Source organism: Patagioenas fasciata, chromosome 14 (genome assembly GCF_037038585.1).
Source record: "Patagioenas fasciata isolate bPatFas1 chromosome 14, bPatFas1.hap1, whole genome shotgun sequence".
NCBI classification, from domain to species: domain Eukaryota; kingdom Metazoa; phylum Chordata; class Aves; order Columbiformes; family Columbidae; genus Patagioenas; species Patagioenas fasciata.
Window position 1 is genome coordinate 8,554,334 of NC_092533.1, and position 13,924 is coordinate 8,568,257.

General features: G+C 44.0%; 1 protein-coding gene across 3 annotated transcripts in view; it reads right to left on the reverse strand.

The window, feature by feature from the left end:
* Nucleotides 1–13,924, reverse strand: part of MYOT (myotilin) — a 31,775-nt gene that overhangs the window by 8,543 nt on the left and 9,308 nt on the right. For 2 of the 3 annotated variants that reach the window (XM_065848718.2, XM_065848719.2), the window contains exons 2-9: nucleotides 13,464–13,537; nucleotides 12,802–12,864; nucleotides 12,111–12,252; nucleotides 11,479–11,502; nucleotides 10,631–10,750; nucleotides 9,771–10,029; nucleotides 2,527–3,129; nucleotides 291–441 (exon numbers count right to left, since the gene is read on the reverse strand). In XM_065848718.2, coding sequence (XP_065704790.1) covers nucleotides 291–441; nucleotides 2,527–3,129; nucleotides 9,771–10,029; nucleotides 10,631–10,750; nucleotides 11,479–11,502; nucleotides 12,111–12,252; nucleotides 12,802–12,864 — 1,362 coding nt within the window. In that variant the 5' untranslated portion in view covers nucleotides 13,464–13,537. Of the gene's footprint in view, nucleotides 1–290; nucleotides 442–2,526; nucleotides 3,130–4,894; nucleotides 5,144–9,770; nucleotides 10,030–10,630; nucleotides 10,751–11,478; nucleotides 11,503–12,110; nucleotides 12,253–12,801; nucleotides 12,865–13,463; nucleotides 13,538–13,924 lie in introns of those variants that run through there. The other variant, XM_065848721.2, reaches the window with a different exon arrangement.

A 13,924-nucleotide genomic window follows, 5' to 3' on the forward strand; every position in this document is an offset into this window, starting at 1 on the left:
TGGAGTTGCTGTTGGAAGAGATTTTTTTTTTTTTAATGTTTCTAACGGAAAAGGTCAGCTACTTCCCATTGAAAGAATATTCTGGTCATAAATGGCTCAAAAGACCCTTGCTAGGATCTGCTGAGGTTCTGAGTAAAGGTGCTTGGACAATGTCACTCCTGCATTTCCTTCTGCTTCCAGCTCAGTTGGGAGGTTCCAGTCCCTGGCGCACTAGAACTAGTCCCCGCATCCCTGCTCACACTACCGAGAGTCGGAGCAAACTGGTTCTGTAACCAGCAGGTTTCCCTTACCTGGTTGCCATTCTGGAGAAGGTTGTCTTTGCATCGGAGTTTCTTTTCCAAGTCCTGAATGAGGGCCTCTTTTGTTCCTCGAATTTCTTGGTCTGATGTCTTCTGCATAGAGTTGATGCTAGCTTGTTTGGTATACATTGGTTGTGAGTAGCTGCTCGTGCAGGAAGAGAAAACAAAGTTATTCCTGTAGGCCTGCTTGACTGTTTGCTACAGCTTCATAGAATACACACAAAAATGTGAACCTGCTACCTAGAAACCATGGTTCAAATGAACCCATAAAGCATTTGGGAGATAGATGGACCAGGTCATGTATTCAATTATCAAGAACTTAAGGGGAAACATCATGGTCTAGCCCGGGCATTGAGTGTTCTCCACAGCACTCACAGCAGTTTGTGGGTCACTGTTCAGCATCGCTGTGTCCTGCCCTGACCCAGGTGTGTGCAGGGAGGCCAGTGGTGCTTGGAGGGAGCCACTAACTCCTCTGAGCAATGCAAGTCTGTTGGCGAGCAAGTTCTCCCTCAAAAACTACATTCCTTTACGATGTCAGTTGTTAAAAAGGCCCTGGGTGCTGCAAATCCACAGCAAGGTTACAAACTGATCAATTAGGTATGAACAAACAGCTTATTAGTTGTCCTCTTCTTCTTGGCCCCAGAAAGTTACTTCATACAGCATTTCTGTCTGGATGTTCAATGCCCCAAGTGAGGCTGGGGCTTTAGGAACCCTTGCTGCAGCTCCCCCACAGCCTGATCCTGTAATCCAGTCAAGACACACAGTCAAGTCTTGGAGTTGGATAGTAGAATGGATTCTGAAATGTGCTAGAAAAAGAGGAGCATCCTTCCAAACAGGTTGTGAAGGTCTATGAGAGGCCACAGCACCCTGTGCTGACAGGATCTAACCCAGTTCATTACACACAGTGGGGCCTCATGCGCTGCAGTTACATTCAGCAACTATTTCTATTCAAAATCCTCTTCCTCCTGTCGCTTGGGAATTTGTTTTGCTGATTAGAATAGGGTAGAAGGGTTATAATTCTGGTATGTATTCCCAGCACTTCTTGGGCTTAATAACTTGCTCAAGTTATAACTTTAAAACTTTAGTAATTTACCCAACAGATTAATATGTCTTATGTCCCTGTTCGCCCATTTGTAGCATGATTAGGAAAATAATTCCTCAACTCACAGGATGTTGCATTTAAGAGCAGCTTATATAAAGAGCGTAGTGAGGCACCAAAGCCCTTTGCTATGAAAACAAGCAACCCCACAGTACATACACAAAACGCAGTGGTCACTGCAGGTTTGTACCTAACCCCCATGCACTCCCGAGTACCCCAGCTTGCCCGCTCTGTCTTACCTTTCCACTTCCACAGTGCCACGGTTAAAAAAAAACCCAGATATTTTCAGATTTCGTGAATACAAACTGACGCTTAAACCTGAATTTATATCCAAGCCAGCAGGACTTCCCTGTCACCCCTCTAATATCCTTGGTTGAGTGTGTGTTTGCGTATTCTGCACTGACTTTCCCCAGGACCTCCAGCTGATCCTGGCAGGAATACAAGTTGGTGAGAAGGCAAGACCCAGCTCCCTTTGAGATCTCGCTGACCTTGGGAGATATTTGGATTGCAGCCCAAAGGCAAGATGATATAATACATATTCAGGAAAGAATTTAGTCCTTGGTCTGAAGGGGTAAGATTTACAAGTGGCTGCCTTTCTGTTAGCACGTATCATTAATGAAAAACGTATTGTAGGTGAATGTAGAGTCCCATCACCATGTGGAATCTGAAAATACTGCTGAGACTTACTAGAAATCTTGAAATTGCTTATATGTGGAAAATACTACTGCCTTCTCCCCTGCCTCCCCATTCATAAGCCATGCTTGTTGAGAGACATTCATTTGAGATGGGTGTCCACCTTCTGTTCTGAATACTCTCAAAATAAGAGATTCCAATCAAATCAAACTAAACTGTTCAAACTGACTCCAGAAAACCCACACAGCAGCCTGGAGGCAGTTTAATTCCTGGTGGATACCCCTCTCTCCCACACAGGCACCAAGGGTAAGCGCTCAGCCTCCTAACCTGATCCATGCAAAGTCCTGCCTCGAACATCACAAGTCAATGGGAGTTGAACCATTGACTTTGGCTGAGCTGGTGTTTCACCAGGAGGTTGGATTTGGGATGATCAGTGCACGGGAGAGGCCAGGCCAGAGGAAAGCAAGGGGAGGTTAGAAGCCTGTATATACTTACTGAGGTTCCATAGGAGAAGGAGTTTGGCTGTTATAGCCAGGCTGCGAGGGTAGCACTGAGCACAGGAATGCTGCGGGGGGTTGGTTAGGCGTGGATATAAGCCGTTGCCCAGATGATGAGCTAGCAGGAGACTGCGCAGATGCAGGTGTGACGGGATATGTGGATTCCTTAGGGGCACTACAGGAAGGCGAGGAGAGCGTGATTGAAGAGCTCAGTGATGACGAGGAGGAGAATTTCTGCCCACTTGGGTTACGAGGCTGTATTAAGATGGAGGACTGTTTGATTTGTTTGCTTGACTCGGTTGAGGCTGCGGGTCCTGGAGGCTGCTGTTGCCCTTGACACACATTCTTAGACTGGATAAAGTGTTTTGGACGTTCATAGTTAAACATGGTTGGCTGGCACATAGAGGAAACGGATGGTAAATTAGGGACACTCATAGGAGAGGTTTCACAGCTGTCCTGGGTTTTTGTTGGTGATAATTGGCTTTGGATAGGTGACTGGTAAAAACTAGGTGGTAGGCCACAAAAGCTTTCTTGGCTGGGCTCCTGGATAGAATGGAACCCTTGCCTTGCAGAATAGAGGCTTTCTTGGTGTGGATTTTCCCTTAAGGAAGACAATATAGATAAAAGATATTGTATGTCACCATTTGAACCACAAAAATACTATTTCATGAGCAGTCATTAGCAATCCAGAGTACGAAGTTCAGGCAACTGAAAATAAAAGCGTGAGCTTAAAAGAAAAGGATTTAGGATTGATTAGAACTGTTCCAGAACTGTATGAACATTTTCGATTACAATAACAAGTCATGCGCTCTGTGTGGCTCAGGTGCAGTGCTCACCACAGCTATCTTATCTGCGAGAACCCAGTAAATTCTAAAACAAATAGCAATTGGTTTATTGAGATGAGCCACCACCTGCACAAATCTACAGATAACCATAGATCCCACTGCTAAAGAAGGCAATTTGCTATGTATCAACTTAACTGAAGATCTCTGGATCCTGCAGTTTTGTGCCATGTCAAAATACTAAATGTACTGCTGTTTAGATGATTGGCTATTTGTGCTGAGAAATTCCTCACGCCATAGGGAAGCATGAGACAGGTGCCACTTTCTTTTAAGCCTAAACCTAAACCTTTGAAACAAAGTATCCTGATTTCTTCTCTAATGATTTTTGAATCAGAGCTTTCTATATCCAATTGAGATTTGGGACTGGAACGCCAAGGACTCTCCTTCTCTGCTTAAAGTGATTTCCCGAGATTTGCTGTTAGGGCTAAGAATTGCCCAAATGACATAGCTGCAGGATGAACCAGGGCAAGCGGAGCTGCTCAGAGGTCCTGCATTTGTTTTCCATGTCCTTGATATCTAAACTCGGGCTTTCCACCAACTCAAAACCCAGAAAAGTTTCATAAGAATGAACTGAGCAAGTTCATTAAAACTGACAAACAACTTCAGCTCCAGGATAAATAAATAACCGCCCAAAATAAATGTAAAGCTACTAATAAAAAATGAGGATATAAATCCACACAGTTACATGTGCTGGAAAAAATTGTAATCTTGCCCCACCGAGATCAGCTGTTTCGCTGCTATATATACCCAGTATATTGTATTCCTCTCATCGGAGAGCCCGAAGAAGGGCTCCCCGAGGTCATAAATTTCCATGGGGGGAGATCAACTGCAGACATCGCTCTCGTTTTAAAGATCCAAAGCTTTCATTTCCTAAAGGTCATTATCGATATGAGTTGTAAATTAACTGCAAGTAAACAAAGATTTTCTAGTAAAAATTCCCTAGTTTTCCCCTTGTTATGCTCTCGGAATTTGAAGCTGGCTCAAATTTTTGGAGCATGTCCACACTATGTCTCATTCACTAGTGCAGGAAACTCCTTGAATCTTGTTTTAATAACATTTTTATATCACTGCATGTATACAGATTTATTCATTGTACCTGTAGACTATGTAAAAAAGCCAGCATTTACTTGATTTTCTAGGATATGCACTTAAACATGATACGATGCACAGAATCAGTTGTCGCAGTAATGGATAAGTTAGATTTTCCTGAAATTATTCCACCTTGATTTGGGTGGGGGAAAAAAAAAAATCTATGGAGACTTTTGACCTTACAAGACAAAACCAGTAAGTAGTAATAGAGACACTTTTGCTTTCTAAAAGCATCTCCCCCCCTCCATTTGTTGCCTCCCGCGTTAGCTTTGACATCACCGTACCTCAGAGGTACATTTTCATCTCCACATTACCCGCCGCGTTGCAATTTCTCACGCCAGCTCCCTGATCAGCTTCGAAGTAAAAAGCGACATAGAGAAACAAACTAACAAAAAAAAAAAAACAAACCAAAACCGACCAAACACAGCACCTTACCTACAACCTAGGAGTTGTCCCCTGGGCTTTAACCAGTATTTTGGGAAGGAGGGACCGTCATTCACTGCCCCGAACTGTCATAGCAGCCCCTCTGCGCAGCGTTATAAGCTCGGGGACTCCGATGTGCTGCCGGCAGATGCCACCGCGGGACCTGCCTGTCCCCTGCCCGACCGCTGTCACAATAAGAGTCTCCGCCAGCCCTGGCCCCGCGGGGACACTTCATTTAAAGGCCGGAGCCCGCGTTTTGGGCAGGTGCCCGTGGTCAGCGAATCACCCGCGGGGGCAGCGGGAGCCTGGCCCCGCCGCCGGGCCGGCCCGCGGGAGGAGCCCCCGAACCCCGCGGTTCCCCCCAGCCCCGCGGTTCCCCCAGCCGCCGCTCCGGCCCCGGGAGCGCTGCCCGGCCTGGGGGGGTTAGAGAGCTGCCGGCTCCGGCTCTCCCCAACCCGGGATGGAGCGGCTGAGGCTCCCGAGTACATCCCTGTGTTCGGCGAGAGGCGGGGAAGAAACGAAGAAATCGACGGCTATAGAACAGAAAAGCTGCTGCTCCTTCTTGTTTTTGTCCATGACAACCGTCAGGGAGCAGCGAGGAAGGACTGCTTGTAATATGTTTAAACGTCCCTAAATCCCACTTCACAATCTCAAGGAAATTCCTTTTTAAATTCGTATAATCACAAAATCATTTTGGTTGGAAGAGACCCTAAAGATCATCGAGTCCTACCATAACCTCACTGTAGCACTAACCATGTCCCTGAGAACCTCATCGATGAGTCTTTTAAACTCCTCCAGGGATGGTGTCTCCACCACTGCCCTGGGCAGCCTGTTCCAGTGCTTCACAACCCTTTCCGTGAATAAATTTTTCCTAATATCCTGGTGCAACTTGAGGCCATTTCTTCTTGTCCTATCACTTGTTACTTGGGAGAAGTACTAATTTACTAATGAACTGTAGCTAATTGCCTCTGTAGTGATAACACACTGTTACCGCTTTTGAAGGCTGTGTGCTTAAAGGCAACTTGAAAGCCAGATGTAAATGTTGTTTAAATAACCACCCAGGACACCCCACGGAACCCCGTCGGTGCCCGGGGTCGCTGTGTCCGCATCCCCGGTGCCGCCCGCACCTTCGCTCTAGGACGGAGTTTAGTCAGGAGCATCGGCATTGCTGTGGGTGTGTCTGCAGAGTCCTAAGCTGAATAATAGAGAGGATACTTGGTGGTAAATTATTATTTGATATTTTGCTGTTTGTGTATATTATTACAGATGTTTACTTGCATGAAAGGATGCAGCTATGGTGTTTTCACCAGAGCAGCAACAGACCCTGCTGGCAAATTAGGCGCTTTGTATCCCTTTAATCAATGGCTTCGATGCTTAATTACATCTTAAATTAACATGGCGTTTTAAGCATGCTTAGGCAACTCTTGCCTAACACGTACGCTATTGTTTAAAAACAAACCAAAACGAAACAACACAACGCTCGGCTGCGAGTGGTCTTTACGCAGCCTCTTCTCTCTCTTGGCTGTACAGGTGGGTCTTTCAGCATAGCGATCTTCAAGAGTTAATCTATGTTTAGTGTTTGTACTTAAACACCGTTTGTGAACTAAATCTATAGAGCAGGTGTTAGTTGAGTGCTAATTTATTTAAATTGCTCGTGACGAAAGTGATTAAGGGAGGAAGTGTTTCCCTAGTTGTTGGAGAGGTTATGTGCTTCTTAAGTGAAGAAGAAAAAAATCTGTAGTTTGCACAGAGATGGGTAATTAAGGAAAAAAATAGTTAACTGTAGCGTGGTTATTTACTCCATAGGAGGCTGGAAGCATGTTGACGGTCAGAGTCTGTGCTCAGACAGGCTCCCTGGCTTTCCATCGACTTCAGTGTGGATGCAGTATGCTCTTTTTCAGAACTGAAGTCAGGTGCAAGATATCAGTTCAAGGACAGCTTTATGCACTTAAAAGGCTGAACACAACTAGGACGACTTGTGTGAAAGAGAAGGAACAGAAAATGCGAGATCTAGAAGGTAGGAAAACAATTGAAAGAACTGGAGCTGATGAAAGCAGAGGAATAAATCTTGTAGCCTGTGCTGGGGTAACTTAATAGTACTCTGACCAGCACTGCGAGGTGATAGAAACCAGCTCTTCTGTACTGCTTCAGTTTACTTTCTATGAATGGTGACCTGTTGCATCTGACCATGTTCTAGTTGCTTGAGTCATATAGTAAAAAATGTCTAGGAAAAAAAGTTAAGAATCTTTTGCTTATTTATTAAGGAATCTTAAAAGCTGCCTAAAAGACCTGACAGGATACTTAAGGCATGAAGACTCTTCTTTTGCTTGGATTAAGTTCCTTTAATAAAGTTAATAATAAGTACAGATTTTGTTCTGCTTGTTTAAGGCTGTTGAGAATGACACTGTAAGCTACAGATATACAGGGCTCAGGAAAGAGTAGCTGGTAGTGACAGTCTTCTAGAATTGTGTTTTCTAACTTCAGCAGAGTGGCTATTGCTAAGCCATAATTTGGAGGAGTATGAACTTAAGGGCTTCATTAATTTTATAGCTATTCCCAGAAACAGCTTTGTCCTGTAATCACTGTCATCGTTGGTATTTCTTTTTGGTTTTGGTAATTACAGTTGCAACCACATACATTACACGAGAGAGTTATGTGGCTAAATCCGTCTAGCGTGACAGCTATTGTACAGCTAGTTATGAGAGATAATTGCTTAGTTTGAGGTAAAAGCAGCATTCATAATGTTGAGTCTCACTCATAATGATGTTTCAAAGCTTGCGGCAATAAGACTGTGGGCTTTGAAGATATTTAAATGCTCATTGATCGGTATATCTAGAAATTTTAATAATTTTCTCTTTTTCTCTTGAGATTTAGACAATGCCTTCCAAAATCTGGTTCAGCACTGCTGTCAATCTAAAGCACTCTACAGCTCTATACACTAGTTAATGCTTTATATAACCCAAATTTTTGAAAGCTATTGCATGGCTAATTTTGGAGGTATGTTATATCCCTTCACACAGGACATCAGGTACTGTATTTCAAACTAACCAGAATTTTAATAATAAAAATGCAAACATATTTCACTGGAACTGCTGCAAGCAACAAACTTTACAAGTAATCATCCTAAGCAGCAAGTACCATCTAAAAGAGATTCCCCACAGGTTGCTTGTTAGAAATGCCAAAATACAGGCTTTCCTGCTGCCTTTGAGACATCTGGAGAGAGGCTGGAAAACTAGCCCTGTTCTAAAAGAACAGCTAGGAAATGTTTCCTATTGCCCCCATTCCTTCCAAGAGGTAATTATGCCAGAGATTTTATGACTCTTGTTTTTACTTTTGCTTGGCAGACAATTAACAGTCTGCCCTTGTTTAAAACAATTACTGAGTAAAGATGACAGGAAATGCGACATTGATCCGTGTTAGATACTCTCAAGCAGGCAGCCTTATCTCTAGGGATTTGGAGCTGGGGCAGTTGAGCGTGAGTTGACTTGAAGATGGTGCTGGGTTCCCATGCTTGGCTTGTGATGTTTGAAGGCAACAACAGCACATGCTCAGCTCCCTGGCGGCTTTGAAGTGCTGCAGTCTCCTAAAATCTCTAAAAAGCAGCTTAAACCAGGGTTTTGATTCTGCACTGGGGTCTGCTTGGGGTCCAGCCTGATTGCCCTGGAGCAAGCCTGGATTTCGTGAAAGGGTTTGAAGCTAAATGGAAAGCTTCCTCTTAGCAACCTGCAAGTTATTGAAGTAAACTCGCTTTTATTCAGTGATTTAGCAAAAAAAAAAATCCCGTGCACAGAGAAACATGTATTGAAACATGATCTCTCCCGCAGTGAATTTGGAGAAGGGTGTTCAGAATGGTTGAAATAGCTGGTTTAATTAAAGCAGCTGAGGACAATCAAATAACTTATAGCATAGAGAATGCTTTCTGTCATGGACAGCCATTTACGCACGACGTAACTATATTGCTGCAACACAATGTGGCATTCAGCTGCCTTGTAGCTCTCACAAACAGGACTGAGGAAACTCCTCTGCAGTGCTGGGCTTCGACCTCTTAACTGTCACCACTTGAGGTCTTTGTTCTGCCCATGAGCACCTGAGAAACACCACAACAATATGGGATGCAATTGCTAATGTGTGCATTCTAGCTTGTTTTGTTTCTCTGGAGGAATTAAAGAGGATAACTAAATAAAGCAATAACTGCAAAGCTACTTGAGAGCTGCACTGGGGATAGAAATTGAGTTGAATCTTGTTGTAAGACAGAACACTTAATCTTGGGGGGAAATCTCTATTTCCTGAGCTGGGTATGTCTCTACTGTGACATGGGACAGTTTTCATTCTACCCAGCAGATCACTGGGTCAGTACTTTTCCTCCACAAAGTGCTTGGCAGGTGCTATCTGCACTACGCTTACAGGATCTCGAGTTCTATTGCTGTCTTTCACAATGGGAAACAGAAACATGAGGTGATGCCTCTCAGCCAGGGCTGCAGAGGAAGGTGGTGGCAACAGAATTGTACCTTGAAATTTCCCAAGTACTGTGATCTTTGCCTCATGCTCTGCTGAGGAGCCAAAGGTCATCTAGACACTAATTATTTGGGGTGATGCTTCAAAGTTGTTACAGATAGGCACTTCTGAAAATCCCACTGTGCACTTACCTGAGTCTTTAGATAGTCACATACTTTGTCAAATCCAGTCTGTGCTGTTCTGTAGCTGGGCTGGTGTTACATGTTCCCGTTGTCATTTAGGCAAACAGCTCAGGTTACTGAATGTGCATGTTTCCCCATTAGGGTCTGGGGCACAGGAGTTTTGCTGTTGTATTACTGGGCTCCTTAGAAATTTCCCCCCCCATGTATTGTATAAAGCTAACCCAGAGATGTAATTTTTCTCTTTGTCTTACCGCGGAGATGAAGCCTGAGGTGAATTCTCATAAGCTCCATGAAAATCTTCAGCTTCACTCTCGGAATTCATCTGGTCAAAGTTTGTGGCTTCTGCTTGACCGCCCAGCCCTGGGCTCTCTGTGCTGTAGGATGGCAGGGCAGCCACATCTCGGTCCTTGGCTCCTGTTTGGATGTTCCTAGGGAAGGTGGGTTTCTTCATGGTGACTTGCACAGCTGGCCTGTGGGCAGCACCTGCAAAGCTTTCCAGCTCTTTTGCCCCTGAAAGTAGAATTGTCCACAAGTCAGGTATAAAGCAGTGGTGGCTCACCGGTACAGCGTGCTCTAGTAACAGGGAAAGGGAAAATGGTGTCTCTGTGTAGGGGGTGAGAGTTCAACCTGCCGGGGCTCTGCACAGACCAAAACCTGCACAGCTGCATTAGCCAAAGCTGGCTTCTCACTTGGAGTTGTGAGCTTCGGTTTACGTGGAAGATGCTGTTCTGTTTGGAGATGGCTTTCAGCACAAACCAGGCAAGTCATCTGTTACAATAAGGTGTAGGTGCAGTCAATGTGTTGAGCTAAGCTGGAAACCAAGATATGAAGCTCAAGGATGAGATTCCTCTGTGAGAGGGAACATCATCTCTGCCTTGTCCACCTTGACTTGGGAGGAAGAGGGGCCAAAAGCAGAAATGCAGAATAACTTGCATCCAGCTTTGAGAGGTACTCACGCAAACTTCATTTTTGGGGCATTTATGTGCTCTTAAACCTACAAAAGTGTTTGGCTCTAGCTTCTGCTTGGTAAGTATCTGTGACTCTGCCTGATGTTGAGCAGCAGCAAATTCTCTTGTGCTTTGTTGCTCAGCTCAGAAATCCATGTGCTTACCTGGGGAAACAGAGAGACGTGCGCTGGATGCCGCAGATCCAAATTCATTTTCAGCAACACATTTAAATATTCCAGAGTCTTCTGGAAAAGCTTCTGTAATAACTAGGGTGCAGACTTCCTCTGAAAGAACAAATTTAGGCATGCTGTCGTGTCATGAAAGTCAAATGTTAACTTGCAGGAACTGGTCCTTGCAGAAGGACTGTTACTTAGTGATGGGGCTTGGCAGCAATGAAGTGCAAAAAAGTTATATAAAGGGGATGGGAAGTCAAGGGATTCAGAAGAAGCAAAGTTGAAAGAAGAATCTTTCTTCCTGTGAATTTAATGAAACAAGGGGCAATGTTTTTGCTGATTTCTGTCTTTTTTTTTTTTTGCACAAGCACTGGACCAGGCTGCCCAGAGAGGTTGTGGAGTCTCCTCTGGAGACATTCAAACCCACCTGGACACGATACTGTGTGATCTGCTCTGGTGAACCTGCTTTAGCAGGTGGGTTGGACCAGGTGATCTCCAGAGGTCCCTTCCAACCCAAACCACTCAGGGATTCTGTGAAGTCTAAACCCCAGAAAATATTATAGGTTGGAATGGTTGATATGTTTTACCTGAACATGGGGTACTCTTCATTGACTGAATGTAAAAGGGATGATACCTTTTTCATTGTGTTGTGAAAAAAATCGGGGCTGTTCAGGTACTTTTGTCAAAACTAAGGACTTGAAAGCTCTTAGCCTGACACCAAATGCTATCTTCTGGCTACCCTTTGAACATTATCGTTTGATCTTGGATGAGGTGGGAAAAACTAGGTGTGGGGTAATTGATCAATGAGATGTCTAACAAAAACTGTGCAGTGTACTTACCAGGAACTGCTGATGAACAAGCCTCTGCTCAAAATAAGAGAGAAAAAAGTCAAATGGTTATAATGCCAGACTGGAAGAAAGACTTTCAGCCCTCACTCCTTTTCCCACCTCAGCTGTCAACCTGGTTACAGCGAGACCATCTCCATTTCTGTCCATCAAGAGAAATACCATCCAGACAGGGGAAGCTCAGGTTTGTCTGGAACCTGATGGTTCAACATCTCTCCACTGAGGTGATACGGACTCTACTGACTTTGGAGTTAGGTGCTGTGAATTTGGTCTGCTGGAGCTATGACCTTGTACCTAGGGGTATCACAAATTGTTTAAAATCTGCTTTTTATTTTCTTTTCCTCCTTCCCTGAGTTCATCAGTAGCTATAGTATACAGTGGCAATGCCTCCATGGCTCACTACAAACAGCCTGGCCATCTCCTCCCATTGTGCCTGATCTGCTCATGTGCTACAGAGGAAGCACAGATTCGGTACAGCCAGTGACTTAAGGTCATTTGGTGCTTGTAAACTGAGCTCTGCCTCCATGAACATGTACAACCTCCTCATTTTTATGGCAGTTCTTGTTCCTGTCTTATCACTGTCACAGTAAAATTAATGTACATCAAACAAACGTGGTAACACCTACTTTTTCGTAGTATTCGGAAATCAGCAGAATCTATTATCTGATCGTATTCTCTGTACCAATGAACCTGTAAGGTGGGCGTAGCACGAATGCGACATTCAAATACCACTAACTGACCCTTCGTAGCTCTTATGTTTTGTAGACCCTGGAGGAGGAAAAATCGATGTTAAATGGCTGACAGAAGTATTTCCCTGTTGTAGCAATTATTACAGAATGATACACCCTTCAGTGAAGGTGATCTCATGCACATGTTTTTATTTTACTTACGATAGTTGATTTAATTCTAAATGTATTTGCTGTTGTGAGTAGAAGGTTTTTCACCTGTAAACCAGTACTTGTTAGAAGCCTTCCGCTTGCTTGTGCATTTTTAAATAAGGATACAGATGCAGGAAGAAACATCTATTCCAGTGGATACAACATAATAAAGGAGGTTAGTATGAGAGGTTTCCGCTTCAGCCTACTTTGTAGGAAATAAATTAGATTAATTCATGTAAGTGGTTCTATTTGTCTGGGTCGCTTACCAATTAAGATGTTAGTTTGATAGCATCACTAATGAAACATACTGTCCTTTTTGAATTGTAAATGAACCAACGTTCCAGCCTTGAAATACCTTCTCATGAAGCAACAAAACTCAAAATCTAACGCTAGTAGTTTCAGAACAAGCTATGTTGTTCAGACAACCCGTGCTCTTTACCTTTGTGAACACAGGTGTGCTTCCGTAGGCAGACCCGGTCAGGCTCGCTGAGGGACTCTGCATCTATATAAAAAAGAAAAGTGATTTTATAGCTTGAATTTCTCATACACATAAACCTGACTGTCCTTTACTCTGAGACAGAAGATGAATTCAGAGTGTTTTATCTGTTGTTGATGTGCCAGTCTAATAAATACCCCATGGAGAGTCTCCAGAAACTTTGGTACTCTGTTCTGACATCCTCCTTTAAAGCTCAGCTGATGCAGGGGTTACAATAAGGTCTCTGATTAAGCAAGAAAGCCCTTTTCCAGAGCTTAGCTTCCAGATCTTGATATTTGTGAAGACTCTTGCCTCTTAGTCGCTTGCTGAAGATGTGCTTGAGCCGATCCTCTTAAAATATTTCTAGAATGCTACAAATAATAATTTAAAATATGTGTAGCCTGCTCTTTGAGGGTAGGTTACAGATTACAGCTGATTTAAAGTGGTGTAGCTGTGGTGAACCGAACAGCTGCTAAAGGCTTCATTGGCTGAGGAATCAATGGTGAACAGAACACTGGTGGCTTTCCACTTGTTCCTAGCATGGGGGGTGAGGAATGAAGGGGGCAGGATGGAGACAGAGTCTTCAGGAGGCTGAGTATACTTGACCCAACAATGTTTGCACTTACTGTGACATTCCTCTGGCCCTGACAGAATGCTGAGACTTGCAAAGAGGCTTAGTCTTTGGATTTACGCTGTGAACCTGGAAAGACAAACACAATTGTAAATGAATGTTCCTGGTTTGGATCTTGGTTTGTCAGCCAGGGGAAGGCATGGAAATTGCTGAACTGACTTTGGGCTGGCTGTAGGAGCAATATATATCCCCTGCTGATCTCTTTGGTATGATGCAACACTCCTGAGCTGCTGACGTGCTACAGGGTGCCCTGGGATTTGTGTTGCCCATCCATCAAGCCAACTGTTCACCCTCTCCTGCTCTTAGCACCTGTGGCATTGAATTCAGAGCCTTATTTACATTGTATAGTAGCTGATGTTGTCATGTACTGCTGTATCCTCTGTTTGTGCCTGTATGTGTTTGTGGTCATGCAAACAGTACCTTGAGGTATTGGCAGACGGTTACAAAGCTGCTGTT